Source organism: Staurois parvus, unplaced genomic scaffold (assembly GCF_062004578.1).
Source record: "Staurois parvus isolate SC_StPar_1 unplaced genomic scaffold, SC_StPar_1.0 ptg000548l, whole genome shotgun sequence".
Classification (NCBI taxonomy): domain Eukaryota; kingdom Metazoa; phylum Chordata; class Amphibia; order Anura; family Ranidae; genus Staurois; species Staurois parvus.
Window position 1 is genome coordinate 9,412,239 of NW_028318344.1, and position 23,090 is coordinate 9,435,328.

Sequence of the window (23,090 nt, forward strand, 5' to 3'; positions counted from 1 at the left end):
ACATGTGATCAGCACAGGGCCAATCAACAGTATCCAGACAGAGGGTCAGGGATTATGCAGCTTCATAGGACAGTCAGAGGAGAATGAAAACTCCACCTACAAGCTTTAACCAGTGCTTGGCTGGACATTGATAGAAGTCACAAGGCTACTATATACTGCTGATGAGAAAAGGTATTTAGCAGTTTATATTTACTACAATTATTGCATTTCCATGTTGTGTGTACTGTGGGAGACCAGATATAGTGAATGCAGGGTCCTGGGTTTAGTGACAGTTTAAAACTTCCAGGTGCATTACAGTGTCTGCTATTAACTACATTTTTCTTTAACTAGTAAAACAGACTGGATTTAGCCGCCAGGACCTAAGTTATCTTCAAGAGATTGGAAATGGCTGGTTTGGAAAGGTAAGTCTACATAATAGCATGAATAATTTCTTTCTTCTTAATTAAAGTCACCCTTTTAAAAAAATAAGCAAATAATATTCCACTTTATATAAAAGACAATATACTTACCTGTACCACCTCCTGCACTGCCAATCTTTCTTCCTTTGAAGATCTAAATTGCCTAGTCTTCAGCCGACACTCTTCCAGGACTTTTAGAGTTCCGGTCCCCTACCATGTTCTGTGGTTCCTTCCTCCACCTCTACATTACCGTAACACACCGTAGTGTCACATTGGCCCGTAGAAGAACCGCAGCACTAGACAGGGCACCAGGAAATTGACATCCTCAGAAGGGAGGCAGGTCAGGAAAATTCTACAGGCATCATAAGGTGGTGGAATAGGTAACTAACATCTGATCTTTATAGGGCAATCTTCTTTGTTCTTTTTACATTTTACAACTGAGTTGCTTTAAAGCATAACTATCAGTCTATTATATGTTTCAAATCTTGTCTAAGAGCAGTCACTACAAAATGTCCTTTGCTACTTTATTAGTCAGTCCACAATTTTCTGTGCACCTCCTTTAAACTCTGTTACTAAAGTCTACCTTTCCAAACCTTTGGCCCAAGCCCTGCAAACAGTTATGTATCTGTCCTATGAGTGTTCCCTTATAGGTCACCTAAGGACTGTTATTGAATAGGGTCATGTTTTGGTAGACACGGCTTACTTCTGAGTAAAACAAAAAAGGAAAGAGAGGAGTGCACATGGCTTACAGTGCATTGAAAAGGTATTTATACTCTTGAAATGTTCCACATTTTGTCATGTTACAACCAAAAACGTCAATGTATTTTATTGGGATTTTATGTGACAGACCAACACAAAAAGGCACATAATTGTGAAGTGGAAGGAAATGATAAATGGTTTTCAGAATTGTTTACAAATATCTGAAAAGTGTGGCGTGCATTTGTTTTCAGCCCCCCTGAGTCAATACTTTGTAGAACCACCTTTCACTGCAGTTACAGCTGCAAGTGTCTTTGGGTATGTTTCCACCAGCTCCACAAAATAGCTCAAGCTCTGTCAGATTGGATGGGGAGCGTCTGTGAACAGCAATTTTCAAGTCTTGCCACAGATTCTCAATTGGATTTGGGTCTGGACTTTGACTGGGCCATTCTAACACATGAATATGCTTTGATCTAAACCATTCTATTGTAGCTCTGGCTACATGATTAGGGTCATTGTCCTGCTGGAAGGTGAACCTCCACCCCAGTCTCAAGTCTTTTGCAGACTAACAGGTTTTCTTCTAAGATTGCCCTGTATTTGGCTCCATCCATCTTCCCATCAACTCTGACCAGCTTCCCTGTCCATACTGAAGAAAAGCATCCCCACAACATGATGCTGCCACCACCATGTTTCAGGGTGGGGATAGTGTGTTCAGGAAGTTAGTTTTCCGCCACACACAGTGATGTGCTTTTATGTCAAAAAGTTCAATTTTGGTCTCATCTGACCAGAGCACCTTTTTCCATGTGTTTTCTGTGTCCCCCACATTGCTTCTTGCAAACTGCAAGCGGGACTTCTTATGGCTTTCTTTCAACAATGGCTTTCTTCTTACCACTGTTCCATAAAGGCCAGATTTGTGGAGTGTATGAATAATAGTTGTCCTGTGGACAGACTCTCCCCCCAGAGCTGTGGATCTCTGCAGCTCCTCCAGAGTTACCATGGGCCTCTTGGCTGCTTCTCTGATAAATGCTCTCCTTGCCTGGCCTGTCAGTTTAGGTGGATGGCCATGTCTTGGTAGGTTTGCAGTTGTGCCATACTCTTTCCATTTTCAGATGATGGATTGAACAGTGCTCCGTGAGATGTTCAAAGCTTGGGATATTTTTTATAACCTAACCCTGCTTTCACAATGTTATCCCTGACCTGTCTGGTGTGTTCCTTGGCCTTCATGATACTGTTTGTTCACTAATGTTCTCTAGCAAACATCTGAGGGCTACACAGAACAGCTGTATTTATACTGAGATTAAATTACACATAGGTAGATTCTACTTACTAATTAGGTGACTTCTGAAGGCAGTTGGTTCCACTAGATTTTAGTAAGGGGTATCAGAGTAAAGGGGGCTGAATAAAAATGCACGCCACACTTTTCATATATTTATTTGTAAAAAAAATTTGAAAACCATTTATCATTTTCCTTTCACTTCACAAAAATGTGCCACTTTGTGTTGGTCTATCACATAAAATCCCAATAAAATACATTTACGTTTTTGGTTGTAACATGACAAAATGTGGAAAATGTCAAGGGGTATGAATACTTTTTCAAGGCACTGTCGTTCTCAGGTCAAGGAAATCAGACAACGGGAAACAAGGTAAACTATACTTAACACAAAGGAAGGCTTTTTATCTGATAAAGGAAATAGAAGGCATCTAGTGGCATCTGAGTTTATGCAGGGCGTTTACTTTTAAATGTTTAAACTATCTGACAGACTCATGTTAATAAAAGATTTAAGAAAATTCTACATTTAAAGTGCACAACCATTTTTTTTTCTGATCCTCTGTGACAGGTGATATTGGGAGAGATATTCTCAGATTATACTCCTGCGCAAGTGGTAGTTAAAGAACTCAGAGTGAATGCCAGCCCTTTGGAACAGCGGAAGTTTCTTTCAGAAGCCCAGCCTTACAGGTATTAGATTTGATACTGAGATTAACTGAAGGTGTGTTTAATTTTATTAGGATTCAGTTTGTCTTGTAGAATTGTGCCTAGGCTACAGATATTGAAATATTTACATGTCCTAAACAAACAGTAAATAAGCTCTAAAACAAGTCCTTTCAAACATTTGCATTAGCAGGCACTGTGGAATAATTCATCCTCAAAATGTATTCCAAAACACTTTTACAATCATTTCTCTCAGCAGATTATTTACTACCCCCAATCGTCCCACCACCAAAAGTGACTTGGCATCCTGCTAGTAGGGGTGAGCGAATTAGCCATAGGCTGTTCAGCAAACCAATCCTAAAGTCTGAAAATGATGAACTTTAATCTAAACCCCATTGAAGTCTATGTAGGAATTGAATCTTGCAAATCATTTCTGTCCATTTTCAAGACTAATAGGCAAGAGATTGTCAAACAAAAGGCAACGTGGGAAAAACAATCTTTTCAATTACATGCTTGAGAGATGCTGTATGTGCTCTTATGAAACAGTATGATTCCCACAAAGTGTTAGCAACATATTCGACCACACTCTGGCATTACATATTTTGAATGTATAATTGATTTTTTCATTTTATATTATTGCTTAGCTTACATACAGCAGCAGCACATCAATCTGTTGCACTACAAGTTGGAAAAAGTCTTTTTTCAGATAGTTTTGTGTGTAACACCTGATTTTGTATTCAATAGGTCGGAATTGAATGGTGAAAGTAGTAGGCACAACAGATCTAAAAGCTTTAGGACAGTTTACTATTGCAAAAAATAATGCTAAAACCCTCAACTTGATACAAATTGGCCAGTAACAAAACTGTTTCATAGTATAGTTTGTGAGCTATTTTTTCATAGTCAGGGCCGGCGCTACCACTAAGTGAACTAGGCAGCTGCCTAGGTTGAACTGCCGCCCAGGGCACAGCCAGAGCCGGTGCTTCCATTATTTTGACTTACTAATGTACTCTTTTCCTCGTCCACCTTAAGAGCTCATAGCAGCCATTTATTTTGGGTCGCTAATGCATACTTTTCCCCCTCCTTGTTCTCAAGGGCGCATATTTATTTTGGCTATATCCTCGCCAACTGGCTTTGAGGAGTTGGCAAATATTTTTGTGGCTGCTACCTCCAGGGCCATTCCACAAACTTCTGCCTGGCTGCTGTGGAAGCAGAAGAAAAAATCCCTAAATCACCCCTCTTCCCAGCTTAATGCCAGTCTTATATAACAACCAGTTTATCCCTCTTTTGAGGCCTTAGCTACACCACAGCCTCAGGCACATTATTGTGCCTAGAAGGCTTTATGTCAGATGACATTACTTTGCACAGAAAGCCACACTTGCCCTCCACCTGCATGTGAAATTCCATGTGGCAGCAGGAGGCAGAGGAGAAATATTAGAAGGAAAAGGGTTTGTGTGTTGACAGTAAGGAATAGGAGGGTCAAGGTGTTGAAGGTGAGGAGGAGAGTTGGGTTCTGGCGATGTTGAGGAGAAGGGTAAGGGTGCTGATGAGGAGAGTGGCAGCATGTAGGAGGAGGGCAATTTCAAAGGGGTTACATTTCATCCCTCCCTAATACCCCTTGTAAATCTTGAAGAATACTACTGTGACCATCTAAGAGGGAGCCCCAAATGCCTCACTCTGAGGAGGAAAAACTCTTTTCCAAAATTCCTGATGGGGGCTGGGTCCCCTGAGCTAGAAGCATAGCTGCAGGAGAAACCTACAGCCATAGTCTGCCCACCCTTCCACAGTACATGGGGAAGCGAAGACAATGGCAAATAGAGGAGGAAAATCATGTTGATTGTAAGGAGGAGGAAGGGTGTTGGGGTGCTGGCAATGAGGGGGTGGAGTTATTTTTTTGTGAAGCTTCAAGAGGATTTTTAAGGGGAAGTTTCACTGCTAACTGAGGACAAAATCATGTGGGGATCTACTTTTTCCATCCAAGAAGGAGCACAAAGTGGCTGGATCACATGGTGACCGGATCCACCACACTGTAGGCATAATTGAAGGGGACAAAACCTCTCACAAGGTGGCTTTGGTTTGACACTTGTTGCTAAATCAGGTAAAGCTGCTCATACTTGTGCACAAAGGCAGTGGTGTGCCCCAAAAGAATTCCTATTTTGTCCCCTTGTTTGCCATAGCTAACATTAAATTTATTAGTTCTGGAACACCGCACTGAAGGCATAGTTTCAGAGGGGAAACCAAAGATGATAGGCTGGCCTAGCCCCAACAAAAGGTGACTTTGAATTGACACTTGTTCCAGACACAGGCAAAACTTCCTTTTTTGGGAGCAGCATGTTACTTATATTTGTGTACAACAATGGTGTACACCAAAGCACCCCCTTTCTCCTAACCTATTTTCCATAGCTGCCATGACATTTTGTAAATCCACTTTATTAAAAAACCAATGCATACCAGGTTTAAAGTGAGAAGCATGGGTTTTTATGGGTTTTCTTATGTGTTTTATTAAAAATTAATAAATATATATATATATATTATTATACAGTATTTATAAAGCACCAATAGTTCACTCAGCACTGTGTGTATATATATATATATATATATATATATATATATATATATATATATATACACACATTTTTTTTTAAATTTTATCTGTTTTCTTTTATTGTAAGGATGTACCTTTAGTAGGCCGCTTTTTCAGAGGAAATCACCAGGCAGGTTTTATTCAAGAAATCAAAATTAGAGTATGCGGTGATGTGTTGCATACACAGGGCACCTTTATCTGTGTCGTCAGGAACAAGCGCATGCTGCTGATCCCAAAATAAAAAAGACCCTAGCAAAATTTTAATAAAATACCTCACTAAACCCCAACCCTAAAACACTCAACCCAAATTCTAAAAACATTTTTTTCTGCATCCCTTTTTTTGTGTTTTATATTTTTAACCTAACTGAAAGAAGAACACACTGACAAAAGCTTGCACGGAACCCGTAGGGAGGGACAAAAACTGGAAGTCAACATCATGCCACCATGCATGTTCATTAGTGTTTGATTCCCAAACAAACATAATTACCTGTTTGCAAAATTTTTTAATAGAAACAAAGAAAAACTTTTTTACCAACTTTTTTCTCTTTTTTTGTTTATAGCGCAAAAAATAAAACACCCAGTGATGATTAAATACCACCAAAAGAAAGCTCTATTTGTGTGAAAAAAAAATGATAAAAATTTAATATGGGTACAGTATTGCATGAGCATGCAATTGTCATTCAATGTGCAACAGTGCTGAAAGCTGAAAATTGGCTTTGGCTCGAAGGGGGTAAAAGTGCCCGGTAGGCAAGTGGTTAATTACACAGGTTTTTTTTACTTAAACTGCAAGATATAAAATCTGGGGCAACTCTGCACAGAAACCAGTCAGCTTCCAGGTCTTATTGCAAAAGCTTAACTGAACAAGCTAAAGTTAGAAGCTGATTGGCAACTATGCGCAGCTGTGCCAAATTCTGAGTGCACCAATTTTAGTACATCTACCCCAGAGTTTCAAATTTGCATAGCTAAAGACATCATAATGTTGCAAAGTTATAGATAATATCTTGAATATCTTGACCTTTTGTGTATAAGGATGGGCGTACTAACATAAGGAGTATTCAGTTATCTATTTTTAAGACCTTTAGGGTACAAGTAATGTAGCATCCACGGTTCATTGTTCCAAATCAACTTAAAGTGGAACGTCACTCTCTCAATCAACATTGAGAGTATTTTCAATACTTATACCATTGGTAAATGCATAGGAAAGTATATCATATTTACTTGTTTTAAACTTTTTTTACATTTCTATAGTCACTTCTAGGTTTCCATGCCAAGGCAAATTATGTCATACATCCCAGGAGTCTCCAGGAGTAGAGGAGGGGTTTTCTGAGCTAAGCACACCCCCCTGCCTGTGTATCTGAGCTAAAGGCAGATGGATTCCAGAAAGAAATTTCTATGTGAATCATCTGCCCTTACTCAAGATGGCCACAATTAGAAATGCTAGCGGGTGTTTATCTAAGTGTTTTCTTGCCAAAATAAAGCATGGAGACATGGGTGGATGGATGAGTTTGCTTTGAATAGTAAAAATGAATGAAATAGTGCTTTTGGTTTGTGGGGCTCAGATACAGCGTAGTTACTCTTTAATTGGAAAAGATTTTAAAAGGTAATCAAGTAGGATAAAATGCACGTTATAACCCCTGATGTGCATATGTGTTCTGGGTTAGTGTTACAATGTAATAAAATCTCAGGATTATACGTTTTTTGATTGGAAATGGTTAAAAATCTTCTCATGTCTTTATTTTTTTGCTTTATCTGTCCCATGAGGAAGAGTTCCATACAGTTCCTGTTTAAAAAATGCAATAGGAATTGAATGGAAATCTCCCCATAGCAAGGGGAAATCTAATATTATAGCTACTAAACAACTCATACATTCCCTTATTATCTCACGACTTGACTATTGCAGCTCCCTCCTCACTGGTCTACCCCAACACAAGCTATCCCCGCTTCAGTCTATCCTGAACTCAGCGGCCAGACTCATCCACCTTACCCACCGCTCCGCATCTGCCACCCCCCTCTGTGATTCCCTCCACTGGTTTCCGATTGCCCAACGCATTAAATTCAGACTACTAACACTGACGTACAAAGCCATTCATAACACTGCCCCGAACTACCTCACCGACCTGATACCCAAATACCACCCAACCCGCACTCTACGCTCCTCACAAGACCTTCTACTTTCTAGCTCCCTGGTCTCCTCCTCCCACGCCCGACTTCAGAACTTTTCCAGAACTTCCCCCATCCTCTGGAACTCACTACCTCGATCCATCAGACTGTCAACTACCCTTCTCACCTTCAGGCGCACCATAAAAACCCACTTCTTCAGGGAAGCCTACCCCACCCTCACCTAACAGCCGATCTCCTCCACTCCTCCTACCACTCCATCCCCCACAGCCACTTCCTCCTGTACCACTATCCCCTCCCTCCTAGATTGGAAGCTCGAAAGAGCAGGGCCCTCAAACCCCTCGTATACTGTTTTGTTACTGTATTGTCTCATGTACTGTCCCCCACTACTCTGTACAGCACTGAGCAAACTTTTTGGCGCTATATAAATATTGTATAATAATAATAATAGCTGCTAGCAGTAATCATGCACAATGTTTTGCTTTCAGTGTTGTTGGAGAAACAATTGAGTACTGTCCGTGATACTTTTTTTATTTGCACTAACATACAATTTTGAGGACAAGCTTTCGGGGTATGTTGTTGGAGGAATCAAGCTATTTTTTTTCTTGCAAACAGTGGTTGCAGGAAGGAAAATCACTCTGTCTATGGCTGGCTTTAAACAGTTGTCCCCAATACTGGTACCCCCACTGGAAGATTTCCCTATTTCTGTTTTGCTGACAATTGTAAAGTTTTGGATTTCCCTTTATTTTTTTGTCCCAGTGAAGTGAATTGAAATGTAGTTTTATAAATAGTGTTTTTTTCCTTGTTTACTCCTTAAAGGACAAGTTCACCTTTCATAACATGTTACATATTACACCCATACTCAGAGTGTAACATGTTATGAATACACCAGCCCCTGCTCCCCCCACTCCCCCGCTTTGACAGCTAACGGGGGATCTTTTCTCCCCCCACTAGCTGTCAAATTTTTAAAAAACATGGCCATGTGGGGCTCCACCCGCCCGGTCATGTCACTCATTCACAATCTTCTGTGAATGAGAAACTACAAGTCCTGACAGCCTTAGCGGCTGTCGGGTTGTAGTTCTCTATGAACTACCACGGTGCTGTGGAAACCCATGGTAGTTCATTGATTTTTCCTGTCAGTATATCTACATCCTGTACAGGCAAGCAGATATACTGACAGATCTGCAGCAGACCTGCATGTTACCAGCGTTTAGCTGATTGCTGGTACAATGCTTTGCAGGCTCCTGCAATTAAAAATAATAAATGCACATTTTTTTACCTGCAAACAAATGTGCATTTATTATTTTTGGTAAAAAAGTGAACTTAACCGTCCCCTGATTTCTCAGTCAGGATCAGTAGTACCACTATCAACCCATCCCTGCATGACAAGGTGCTAAGTGTAACCCTGGATTCTGAACTATCCTTTTAGGTCCACATCCAATCCTTGTCCAAATCATGCCGCCTTAACCTCCACAACATCTCCAAAATACGCCACTTTTTAACCAATGATACCACAAAGCTCCTAATTCACTCCCTGGTCATCTCTCGACTCGATTACTGCAACTCCCTCCTCATTGGCTTACCTTTACATAGGCTATCCCCCCTTCAGTCCATCATGGATACTGCTGCCAGGCTCATCCACCTTACCAACCGTTCAGTGTCTGCTACCCCTCTCTGCCAATCCCTCCATGGGCTTCCACTTGCTCAACAAATAAAATTCAAAATACTAACAACTTATAAAGCCATCCACAACTCTGCCCCCAGCTACATCACCAACCTGGTCTCAAAATATCAACCAAACGATTGATCCTCCAAAGACCTTCTGCTCTCTAGTTCCCGTGTCACCTGTTCCCTTACTCGCCTCCAGGACTTCTCCCTAGCTTCTCCCATCCTATGGAACTCTCTACCCCAATCTGTCTGGCTGTCTCCTAATCTATCCACCTTTAGACGATACCGTTCTCTTTAACAAAGTCTATCCTGCTTCTACCTAGTAAACCGCCATTTATTTCCTCCATCCGCTCATCCCCCCCACAGCTATTACCTTTTGTATCACTCAACCCTTCCTCTTAAATTGTAAGCTCTAACAAGCAGGCCCTCTGTTTCCTCTTGTACCAAATTGTATTGTAACTGTAATGTCTACCTTCATTTTGTAAAGCGCTGCGCAAACTGTTAGAGCTATATAAATCCTGTATTATAATAATATAATAATAATGATTGGTCAGGCTTTTATAATGTCCAGTGTGCTCTTTTAACCACCTCCTGCCCGCCATATAGTAATATGACAGGCACAAGGTGGTTCTCTCGTTCTGGGAGGATGTCATATGACGTCCTCCCATTCTCACTGCGCATGCTCGGCTCAGGGAGCGCGCAGCGCAGCGATCGGCGGTGCGCTGTGTCCCTCGGGCACAGCGGATCACGGAAAGAGCTGAAGATGTCAGCTCGGTCATGTGATCAGCTGTGTCCAAGTACAGCTGATCACATGTAAACAGGGAATTGCCAGTTATCGGCATTTCTCTCCTCTCAAGCTGTCACGCTGACAGCTCGGGAGGAGAGGAGAGCCGGTAATCGGCTTTCCGCGGAGGGGACATGTAGTGATGATCAGTGTACCCTGATAATCAGTGTAGCCCCAGCAGTACCACCTGTCAGTGTCCAGACCCTATATCATTTATAAATATATTAAAAAGTAAGGGTCCCAACACTGAACCTTGGGGTACAACCCTAGACCATTCAGAGTATGAATCATTAACCACTACTCTGTGAATATGATCTTTTAGCCAGTTTTCTAGCCATTTACATACTGATTTGTAGACTTTACCTTACAAATTAACCCTGTGTGGGGAACTGTGTCAAACACTTTTGCAAAATCCAAGTATACCACGTCCACCGCCACCCCTCTGTCCAAGTATACCATGTCCACCGCCACCCCTCTGTCCAAGGTTTTGCTCACCTCCTCATAAAAAGAAATCAGGTGTGTTTGACAACTTCTGTTCTTCATGAATCCATGCTGTCTGTTGCTTAAAATATTTTTTTCCAGCAAGAACTCATCTATGTGGACTTTTATTAAACTCTGCAGTATCTTCCCAACTATAGAAGTTAAACTAACAGGTATATAATTACTTGGTAAAGATTTTGACCCCTTTTTAAATATATGCACCACATTGGCCTTACACCAATCCAGTGGTACTATGCCAGTCATTAAAGAGTCCCTAAAAATTAGAAACAATAAATTTGAAATGACAGAGCTCAATTCTTTAAGGACCCGTGGGTGTATGCCATCTGGTCCAGGCGCTTTATTCACCTTTATTCTGTCTAAATATTTCTGGATCATATCAGTTGTTAGCCAATGTGTTCATCTGGGGCTGTGTCAGTACCTGTCGGTTACGGACAAGAGCTCCCCCATGCTCCTTTGTATACACAGAGCTGAATAAGGTATTTAATAAATGTGCCTTCTCTTTGTCCCCAGTCACCCACTCTAGATTATTTTGTAAAGGGCATACATGCTCGGACCTGACCTTTTTACTATTAATATATTTGAAAACTTTTTGGGAGTTTGTCCTACTATCTTTTGCAATCTGTCGTTCGTTTTCAATTTCTGCAGCATTGATTTCCTTTTTACATATTCTGTTATATGCTTTGTAATGTTTGAATGATGATAGTGTTCCTTCATTTTTATATTTAATAAAAGCTCCTTTCTTATTATTTATAGCTTTATGAACTTTGGCCGTAAGCCACGTAGGTTTCATTTTTACCTTTTAAACTTGTTGCCCATGGTAATATATTTTACAGTGTGTTCACATGCAGTCTTTTTGAAGAACTCCCATTTCCGTGTTGTGTTCATTGGTGCCAATATTCCCAACCAGTCTAAGTCTTAGAGATCAGCTCTCAGCCTTGGAAAATTAGCTTTCTTAAGGCTGAGGGTTTTTATTTTTCCCGGATGTGCTTGCTGTTAATAGCTAACAATAAATGTAATTATTTTATAGTCACTGCTACCCAGATGTTCTTTTATATGAAAATTAGTAATAAGTTCTGCATGGTTTGAGATTACCAGGTCCAGCAGAGCATCATTCCTAGTTGGTGCTTCTATGAACTGTACCATAAAATTATCTTGTAGTAGGTTTTGCTGTTTAACTGTTCCTACAGTACCATTACTCCAGTCAATTTCTGGGTAGTTAAAATCCCCCATTATTATCACTGTCCCAGCCCTTTTGATCTGTGCAAGGGAGCTGTGTCTCCACCTCCTCATTACCCTGGGTGGCCTATAACAAACTCCAATGATTTCCTTTGTAGTACTCACCCCCATGTGCAGTTCCACCCATAATGCTTCAACCTCTTTTACACTCATTCGGAGATCACTTCTCACATAGAGGCAGACACAATCACCTTTCCTTTTTACCCTGTCGCTCCGTAAGAGAACATAGCCAGGAATATTAACTGCTTCCCGACCACCCTATAGCAGAAACACTGCTACAGGGCAGCACTGGTGTGCAAAATCACATCTATATACGTGATTTTGAATTTCTGGGTAGAAGGCGCGCACCCTACCTGTGCCGCCATTCGCAGCCACGGCTGTCAGTCCAGCCCGGTAATTTCTCAACGGTGCCCGGTGATTGCCGTTATCTGTTGATTGCTGTAAACAAAACAGTTCTCCTCCCTGTCAGCTCGTGCACACTGCTTTACATGGCTGTGCAGAGCACAGCTATGCAAAGCAGTGTGCTTACAGTGAAGCACACGGGCACAGCACTTAGTAAAACAGCACACAGCACACAGTTAACCCTTTGATCACCCCTCATGTTAAGCCCTTCCTGCCCAGTGCCATTAGTACAGTGTCAGTGCTTTTTTTTAGCACTGATCACTGTATAGATGTCACTGGGGATGTCAGTGATACCAAGTCAGTTCCCCCCACTGTCAGAATGAACGCTGCAGTCCCGCAGTCCCAGTATAAATCGACGATCAACGCCATTACTAGTAAAAATAAAATTAAAAAAATATCCCAGTATATATACTGTACCACCATTTGTAAACGCTATAACTTTCACGTAAATCTATTAATTTCCACGTATTGGGATTTTTTTTAGCAAAGACATGTAGCAGAATACATTTTGCCCTAAGTTTATGATGAAGTTTGATTATTTAAATTTTTTTTTACTGTACATGTTTAATAGCAAAAAGTCAAAAATATTGTTTTTTTTCCTCAAAATTGTCGGTCTTTTTTTTTCATAGCGCAAAAAAAAAACCGCACAGGCAATCAAATACCACCAAAAGAAAGCTTAATTCATTGGAAAAAAGGATGTAAATTTTATTTGAGTGCAGTATTGCATGACCACTCAATTGTCGTAACGCAAAAAATGGCCTGGGCAGGAAGGGGGGTAAATCCTCAGGAGGGCAAGTGGTTAATGGCCCAGTCATGTGAAGTAAAACTGTAAAACCCAGACATGTGTTAGTAAAACTTTACATAGTATCACTGCAACTCATTATCCAGGTGGATTGCAACTTGTGTTTTTCAGGACAAATTAGACTTTCATTTGGTGGTAAATGATAATGGATAGCAGCAGAATTTTGTATTATCAAAGAAAAATTGTCACAAAATAATAACAAAAAAATATATATTTTTACATTTAGTTGTATATGTCTTGCTAGTACTTTATCCTACTACCAAAGAAAAACCCAAAATAAATTCTCCTACTGCTGACGATCACAGCTATACTGTATGTGTTTATTTTTTGCCTTTATCCGTAGTAGAGCCCAAAAACAACGGTGCACATTGTGCTTTTTTTTATCCTACCTAAAATACACTGACCTTATATTTTGACCCCAATTCTAGACCCCGACCTTTGATCTGATCTTGACATTTGACCCTGCCATTAACCTATATAAATCCGTAATCCACCTATTTTTCTTTTCTGTTTTTACATTTTTGTTTACATTTTGTTCCTCTAGCACAGTGGTGGGCAACCTTTTTTTTCAACTGAGCCAAATCTCGCCAAAACCACGATTGAAATTTATTTTGAGAGCCACATTTTTAAAACTGAAAATACATCTCCCATATAGTAATTCATCCCCCCTAGTAATTCATCCCCCATATAGTAATTCATCCCCCATATAGTAATTCATCCCCCATATAGTAATTCATCCCCCATATAGCAATTCATCCCCCATATAGCAATTCATCCCCCATAGCAATTCATCCCCCATATAGTAATTCATCCCCCATATAGTAATTCATCCCCCATATAGTAATTCATCCCCCATAGTAATTCATCCCCCATATAGTAATTCATCCCCCATAGTAATTCATCTCCCATATAGTAATTCATCCCCCATAGTAATTCATCCCCCATATAGTAATTCATCCCCCATAATAATTCATCCCCCATATAGTAATTCATCCCCCATAGTAATTCATCCCCCCATAGTAATTCATCCCCCATAGTAATTCATCCCAAATATATAGTAATTCGTCTCCCATATAGTAAATCATCCCCCATAGTAATTCATCCCCCATATAGTAATTCATCTCCCATATAGTAATTCATCCCCCATAGTAATTCATCCCCCATATAGTAATACATCCTCCATATAGTAATTCATCCCCCATATAGTAATTCATCCCCAATATAGTAATTCGTCCCCCATATAGTAATTCATCCCCCATAGTAATTCATTCCCCATATTAATTCATCCCCCATAGTAATTCATCCCCCATATAGTAATTCATCCCCCATATAGTAATTCATCCCCCATAGTAATTCATCCCCCATATAGTAATTCATCCCCCATAGTAATTCATCCCCCATATAATAATTCATCCCCCATAGTAATTCATCCCCCATATAGTAATTCATCCCCCATATAGTAATTCATCCCCCATATAGTAATTCATCCCCCATAGTAATTCATCCCCCATAGTAATTCATCCCCCATAGTAATTCATCCCCCATATAGTAATTCATCCCCCATATAGTAATTCCTCCCCCATATAGTAATTCATCCCCCATAGTAATTCATCCCCCATATAGTAATTCATCCCCCATATAGTAATTCATCCCCCATATAGTAAGTCCCCCCTGTGTCAATTCACTTACCTTTGCTCCGCGCATTCCTCTCGCCGTGTTTCCCGCGCCGTTCTGGTCTTCAGGGTGGACTGTGAGAGGAGAGGAGTTCGTCACGCTGCCCCGCCTACATCCTGGCTACCCCGCCTACATCCTGACAGCTGCAGAGTCCTGACTTTTGGGGCGGCCGCCCGAGAGGAGGGAGGGGAGCGGGCGGCCGTCCGAGAGGAGGGAGGGGAGGGGAGGGGGCGCCCGGCACACAGAAGAGCCGCATTTAAGCTTGTAAAGAGCCGCATGTGGCTCGCGAGCCGCGGCTTGCCGACCACTGCTCTAGCAGGAGGAAAAGATACAATGTATCTTCTCTCCATTCAAGATGAAAAAACCATAGGGGCGGGCTGCACAGTGACTGATCTCTGTAATAGCTAATCATAGGCTATCACAATGTTTAGGTGATCAGAAACTAGGCCTCCAGTGCTCAATCGTCAGTAAGGGACCAGCGCTTCCCACAGTCCCTATGGGAATGCACTTCTAACACAAGACACATGTACGCTTATATGTGTACATGCAGCTAGAAGGGGTTAAAACCAGTAATTTTTAGGAATTACCCACATTGTAATGTACACCACTGGTGAATCAAAATTTGGATATTGAAATGTAGAAATTTCCTGTAGAAACTACCTTTTTTTAGTAATGTTCCCCGTGACTTCCGGATGGAGCCGCCTAGACGATTGTGTCATCAGCCTGGCCCGTTGACTCCTGGGATAGCTACGTCATCGATCCCAGGAGTCTTTGTGCAGTTAATGCGGGTACACAAAGCGCGCCTCACAATGTCATTACTGCGAGGTCCCTGGATGAATGCTGGGTAGCCAGCTGAATGTAATCCAGGAAATGAAGCCAGGCCGGCTTCAAGCAGAGTTCCAGTCATTTTTAGCAATTACCCACATTGTAATGTACACCACTAGTAAATCAAAATTTGGATATTGAAATGTATAAATTTCCTGCAGAAAGTGCCTTTTTTTAGTATTTTTCCCCGTGACTTCTGCTTGGAGCCGCCTATACGATTGTGTCATCAGTGTGGTCCGTTGACTCCAGGGATATCTACGTCATCGATCCCAGGAGTCTTTGTGCAGTTAATGCGGGTTCACAAAGCGCGCTTCAAAGTGTCATTACTGCGAGGTCCCTGGGTGCATGCTGGGTAGCCAGCTGAACGAAATCCAGGAAATGAAGCCAGGCCAGCTTCAAGCGGAGTTCCAGTCATTTTTAGCAATTACCCACATAGTAATTTACACCACTAGTGAATCAAGATTTGGATATTGAAATGTAGAAATTTCCTGCAGAAAGTACTTTTTTTTTTAGTAATGTTGCCCGCGACTTCTAGTTGGAGCCGCCTAGATGATTGTGTCATCAGCCTGGCCCGTTGACTCCTGGGATATCTACGTCATTGATCCCAGGAGTCTTTGTGCAGTTAATGCGGGTATACTGTGCATGCACAAGATCCCTGGGTGCATGCTGGGTAGCCAGCTGAACGAAATCCAGGAAATAAAGTTAGGCCGCCTTCAGCTGCCCAAATCCTGAATGGCTGTAGCCAGAATCAAGGTGGAAAAAGTAAAATAAGCAGGTTGTAAGTAGTTACAATGTGTACATGGGCAACATTATCCATTCTGCTTATGAGGAATTATAACAATCCCTGCAATGCTATTAATGCTTTAAGGTAGTTTTAACATTACCTTATCCAAATGCTCCACCTCAGTTCAGAGTATAGAAGGTTATATGAAATGCGTTATCAACTGACTTACAATGGAAGAAATTAAATATGACCTTGTGATAGAAATGCTCTTTTGCTAACAGCTGTAAAAGATAACCAAAGCATGTGCTTTATACAAGGACACGCAGCAGTGGGTCAGAATCCACCATATATAATTCTAATTAGAGATGAGCGAAGTATTCAAAAATTCGATTCGACTGATTCGGCGAATTCGTGGAAAAATTTCGATTCGAGTCGAATATATTCGCTGTGAATTTAACTTAAAAAAGGGTGTTTCTAGGCTTCAGAGAGACTTAATATTAGTGCTGAACACTGTACCTTTAATTTAAATGCCCTTGGAGTCTGCTGGGGAAGAGAAATAATACTGTCAGGCAGTATGACATGCAGATGAGTGCCGTCGATCTTAGAATCACCGCACACTTCACTCATTTGGCCAGTCACGGGGCCAAAACCAGAGTGTGGAGCCACAGTGTGGCGGTGGAGGCAGCAGCAATGGGAGGCCATACAGCACCCTATGACAAAAATGGAAACCACCAGCAGTGTGAGGAGACCTGAAAGTGGCACATGGCAGAGTGTGGCGATAGAGACAGCAGCAATGGGAGGCCGTACAGGGACCCATGACACACTCTGGACCTGGCAGCAGCATGAGGAGGCGGTACAGGGGCCCATGGCAGATTACGGGCCTGGCAGCAGCATGAGGAGTCGGTACGGGGGCCCATGGCAGATTACAGGCCTGGCAGCAGCAATGGGAGGCCGTACAGGGACCCATGACACAATCTGGACCTGGCAGCAGCATGGGGAGGCGGTACAGGGGCCCATGACAGATTACGGGCCTGGCAGCAGCATTTGGAGTCGGTACGGGGGCCCATGACACACTCTGGACCTGGCAGCAGCATGAGGAGGCGGTACAGGGGCGCATGACAGATTACGAGCCTGGCAGCAGCAACTTGGACAGGAGGACGTTCAGTTTCTGCACCGTCTGGTGCGTGCTCGCAAACTGTTGTCTCTTGGAAACGGATTCCAAGAAAGACTGCTGACGGAATCCGTGAAGAGGAGTAGCAGGAGAAGGAGCATCTGAACGAGCGGAAAATGCCAACAAGCGACAACAGGGGCCCATGACAGATTACGGGCCTGGCAGCAGCATGAGGAGTCGGTACGGGGGCCCATGGCAGATTAGGGGCCTGGCAGCAGCTATGGGAGGCCCGTAATCTGCCAGCACCCTATGACAAAAAATGGAACCCACCAGCAGTGTGAGGAGACCTGAAAGTGGCACATGGCAGAGTGTGGCGATGGAGACAGCAGCAATGGGAGGCCGTACAGGGACCCATGACAGACTCTGGACCTGGCAGCAGCATGAGGAGGCGGTATAGGGGCCCATGGCAGATTAGGGGCCTGGCAGCAGCTATGGGAGGCCCGTAATCTGCCAGCACCCTATGACAAAAAATGGAATACACCAGCAGTGTGAGGAGACCTGAAAGTGGCACATGGCAGAGTGTGGCGATGGAGACAGCAGCAATGGGAGGCCGTACAGGGACCCATGAGAGACTCTGGACTTGGCAGCAGCATGAGGAGGCGGTATAGGGGCCCATGGCAGATTAGGGGCCTGGCAGCAGCTATGGGAGGCCCGTAATCTGCCAGCACCCTATGACAAAAAATGGAACACACCAGCAGTGTGAGGAGACCTGAAAGTGGCACATGTTTGGGGCATGATTCATGGCGGATTTAGTCAGTTGTGTCAGGAACTGGTGGTTTGAAATCCAGACTAATCCACGCCTGATTCATTTTCACAAACGTCAGTCTCTCCACACTTTGGGTGGACAGTCGTGTCCTCCGCGGAGTTGCAATACCTCCTGCCGCACTAAACACGCGCTCCGATGCCACGCTACTGGCCGGGCATGACAGCCTTTCAAGGGCAAATTCAGCTAGTTGGGGCCAAAGGTCAAGTTTCGTTGCCCAGTAGTCAAGGGGATTGTCTACCTCGGTTGGCAGGGTGCTGTCCAAGTAGGCCCAAGCCTGTTGTTTGAGGTCCTGCTCCAGGTCCACCTGATGCTGCTGCTGCTGCTGCTGCTGCGGCTGGTTAGTAGTTTCCTCACTGCGCTGGTGAAGAAAGCTACTCATCATCGACTGCAGACTGAGGCAGCCGCTGCTGGTGGAGCTGCCACTGCTCCTACCACCCCACCCCTCCCCTGCTGCCATGGCAGCGGAACGCAAGCGCACAGGGCCCACAGTGTCTGAGGATGGACGTTGGCGCAGACAGGCAGAGACCAGCTGACTACATAGGTGGTTTTTATAGTACGTTATTTTGGCCTCCCTCTCAGCAGGTGTGAAAAAGGCCACCATTTTTGAACGGTAGCGAGGGTCCAACAAGGTGGACAGCCAAAAGTCATCCCTCTGTCTGATGGTTATTATTCGGCTGTCGCTACGCAAGCAACCGAGCATGCTATGGGCCATTTGTGCCAAGGAATGCGAGGGACTCCCTGCCTCCATCTCCACAGCATACTGCCACGGTGCGTCTGGGTCCTCTGTCTCCTCCTCCTCCTCCTCCTCTACCAGATGCTCCTGCTCCTCCACTCCTGTCCGCTGAGTGGAAAAACCACCCATTTCACTCAATAATTCCTGAGCACCAATGTCCTCCTCTACCTCCTCCTCTTCTTCCTGTCCTGCCCCCACAGGGGTCATGTGGCGTTGAGATCTGTGCGCCACGTCTACCGCACCCTGACCAGCCATTGTTAACAGCATTTGTTCCAGGACGTGCAACAGAGGAATGACGTCGTTCATCCCATAGTCCTGGCGACTCACGAATAGCGTGGCCTCCTCAAAGGGCCTGAGCAAGCGCAGGTGTCACGCATGAGCTGCCAATGGCTGACATCTAAGTTACACAGGGAGTACCTTTATCCGCTTTTAACATCAGGAAATCGGTGATGGCCTTTCGCTGTTCGTAAAGGCGGTCTAACATATGTAGGGTTGAATTCCACCTTGTTGCAACGTCACAGCATGAGGAGTCGGTACGGGGGCCCATGGCAGATTACGTGCCTGGCAGCAGCAATGGGAGGCCCGTAATCTGCCAGCACCCTATGTCAAAAAATTCAACACACCAGCAGTGTGAGGAGACCTGAAAGTGGCACATGGCAGAGTGTGGCTATGGAGACAGCAGCAATGGGAGGCCGTACAGGGACCCATGACACACTCTGGACTTGGCAGCAGCATGAGGAGGCGGTATAGGGGCCCATGGCAGATTAGGGGCCTGGCAGCAGCAATGGGAGGCCCGTAATCTGCCAGCACCCTATGTCAAAAAATTCTACACACCAGCAGTGTGAGGAGACCTGAAAGTGGCACATGGCAGAGTGTGGCGATGGAGACAGCAGCAATGGGAGGCCGTAAAGGGACCCATGAGAGACTCTGGACCTGGCAGCAGCATGAGGAGGCGGTATATAGGGGCCTATGGCAGATTAGGGGCCTGGCAGCAGCATGAGGAGGCGGTATATAGGGGCCTATGGCAGATTAGGGGCCTGGCAGCAGCTATAGGAGGCCCGTAATCTGCCAGCACCCTATGTCAAAAAATTCTACATACCAGCAGTGTGAGGAGACCTGAAAGTGGCACATGGCAGAGTGTGGCGATGGAGACAGCAGCAATGGGAGGCCGTACAGGGACCCATGAGAGACTCTGGACCTGGCAGCAGCATGAGGAGGCGGTATATAGGGGCCTATGGCAGATTAGGGGCCTGGCAGCAGCTATGGGAGGCCCGTAATCTGCCAGCACCCTATGTCAAAAAATTCTACACACCAGCAGTGTGAGGAGACCTGAAAGTGGCACATGGCAGAGTGTGGCGATGGAGACAGCAGCAATGGGAGGCCGTACAGGGACCCATGACAGACTCTGGACCTGGCAGCAGCATGAGGAGGCGGTATATAGGGGCCTATGGCAGATTAGGGGCCTGGCAGCAGCTATGGGAGGCCCGTAATCTGCCAGCACCCTATGTCAAAAAATTCTACACACCAGCAGTGTGAGGAGACCTGAAAGTGGCACATGGCAGAGTGTGGCGATGGAGACAGCAGCAATGGGAGGCCGTACAGGGACCCATGAGAGACTCTGGACCTGGCAGCAGCATGAGGAGGCGGTATATAGGGGCCTATGGCAGATTAGGGGCCTGGCAGCAGCTATGGGAGGCCCGTAATCTGCCAGCACCCTATGTCAAAAAATTCTACACACCAGCAGTGTGAGGAGACCTGAAAGTGGCACATGGCAGAGTGTGGCGATGGAGACAGCAGCAATGGGAGGCCGTACAGGGACCCATGACAGACTCTGGACCTGGCAGCAGCATGAGGAGGCGGTATATAGGGGCCTATGGCAGATTAGGGGCCTGGCAGCAGCTATAGGAGGCCCGTAATCTGCCAGCACCCTATGTCAAAAAATTCTACACACCAGCAGTGTGTGAGGAGACCTGAAAGTGGCACATGGCAGAGTGTGGCGATGGAGACAGCAGCAATGGGAGGCCGTACAGGGACCCATGAGAGACTCTGGACCTGGCAGCAGCATGAGGAGGCGGTATATAGGGGCCCATGGCAGATTAGGGGCCTGGCAGCAGCAATGGGAGGCCCGTAATCTGCCAACACCCTATGTCAAAAAATTCTACACACCAGCAGTGTGTGAGGAGACCTGAAAGTGGCACATGGCAGAGTGTGGCGATGGAGACAGCAGCAATGGGAGGCCGTACAGGGAACCATGAGAGACTCTGGACCTGGCAGCAGCATGAGGAGGCGGTATATAGGGGCCTATGGCAGATTAGGGGCCTGGCAGCAGCTATGGGAGGCCCGTAATCTGCCAGCACCCTATGTCAAAAAATTCTACACACCAGCAGTGTGTGAGGAGACCTGAAAGTGGCACATGGCAGAGTGTGGCGATGGAGACAGCAGCAATGGGAGGCCGTACAGGGAACCATGAGAGACTCTGGACCTGGCAGCAGCATGAGGAGGCGGTATATAGGGGCCTATGGCAGATTAGGGGCCTGGCAGCAGCTATGGGAGGCCCGTAATCTGCCAGCACCCTATGTCAAAAAATTCTACACACCAGCAGTGTGTGAGGAGACCTGAAAGTGGCACATGGCAGAGTGTGGCGATGGAGACAGCAGCAATGGGAGGCCGTACAGGGACCCATGAGAGACTCTGGACCTGGCAGCAGCATGAGGAGGCGGTATATAGGGGCCTATGGCAGATTAGGGGCCTGGCAGCAGCTATGGGAGGCCCATAATCTGCCAGCACCCTATGTCAAAAAATTCAACACACCAGCAGTGTGTGAGGAGACCTGAAAGTGGCACATGGCAGAGTGTGGCGATGGAGACAGCAGCAATGGGAGGCCGTACAGGGACCCATGAGAGACTCTGGACCTGGCAGCAGCATGAGGAGGCGGTATATAGGGGCCTATGGCAGATTAGGGGCCTGGCAGCAGCTATGGGAGGCCCGTAATCTGCCAGCACCCTATGTCAAAAAATTCAACACACCAGCAGTGTGTGAGGAGACCTGAAAGTGGCACATGGCAGAGTGTGGCGATGGAGACAGCAGCAATGGGAGGCCGTACAGGGACCCATGAGAGACTCTGGACCTGGCAGCAGCATGAGGAGGCGGTATATAGGGGCCTATGGCAGATTAGGGGCCTGGCAGCAGCTATAGGAGGCCCATAATCTGCCAGCACCCTATGTCAAAAAATTCAACACACCAGCAGTGTGAGGAGACCTGAAAGTGGCACATGGCATGAGACACTGTGGACCTGGCAGCAGCATGAGGAGGCGGTATATAGGGGCCCATGGCAGATTAGGGGCCTGGCAGCAGCTATGGGAGGCCCGTAATCTGCCAGCACCCTATGTCAAAAAATTCTACACACCAGCAGTGTGAGGAGACCTGAAAGTGGCACATGGCAGAGTGTGGCGATGGAGACAGCAGCAATGGGAGGCCGTACAGGGACCCATGAAAGACTCTGGACCTGGCAGCAGCATGAGGAGGCGGTATATAGGGGCCTATGGCAGATTAGGAGCCTGGCAGCAGCTATAGGAGGCCCGTAATCTGCCAGCACCCTATGTCAAAAAATTCTACACACCAGCAGTGTGTGAGGAGACCTGAAAGTGGCACATGGCAGAGTGTGGCGATGGAGACAGCAGCAATGGGAGGCCGTACAGGGACCCATGAGAGACTCTGGACCTGGCAGCAGCATGAGGAGGTGGTATATAGGGGCCTATGGCAGATTAGGGGCCTGGCAGCAGCTATAGGAGGCCCATAATCTGCCAGCACCCTATGTCAAAAAATTCAACACACCAGCAGTGTGAGGAGACCTGAAAGTGGCACATGGCATGAGACACTGTGGACCTGGCAGCAGCATGAGGAGGCGGTATATAGGGGCCCATGGCAGATTAGGGGCCTGGCAGCAGCTATGGGAGGCCCGTAATCTGCCAGCACCCTATGTCAAAAAATTCTACACACCAGCAGTGTGAGGAGACCTGAAAGTGGCACATGGCAGAGTGTGGCGATGGAGACAGCAGCAATGGGAGGCCGTACAGGGACC

The 23,090-nt window shown here is 45.1% G+C and overlaps 1 protein-coding gene across 2 annotated transcripts in view; it reads left to right on the forward strand.

Annotated features, from left to right (window-relative positions):
- Window positions 1–23,090, forward strand: part of LMTK3 (lemur tail kinase 3) — a 181,856-nt gene that overhangs the window by 76,562 nt on the left and 82,204 nt on the right. For both annotated transcript variants that reach the window (XM_089690991.1, XM_089690992.1), the window contains exons 5-6: window positions 331–401; window positions 2,933–3,051. In XM_089690991.1, coding sequence (XP_089547117.1) covers window positions 331–401; window positions 2,933–3,051 — 190 coding nt within the window. The remainder of the gene's footprint in view (window positions 1–330; window positions 402–2,932; window positions 3,052–23,090) is intronic.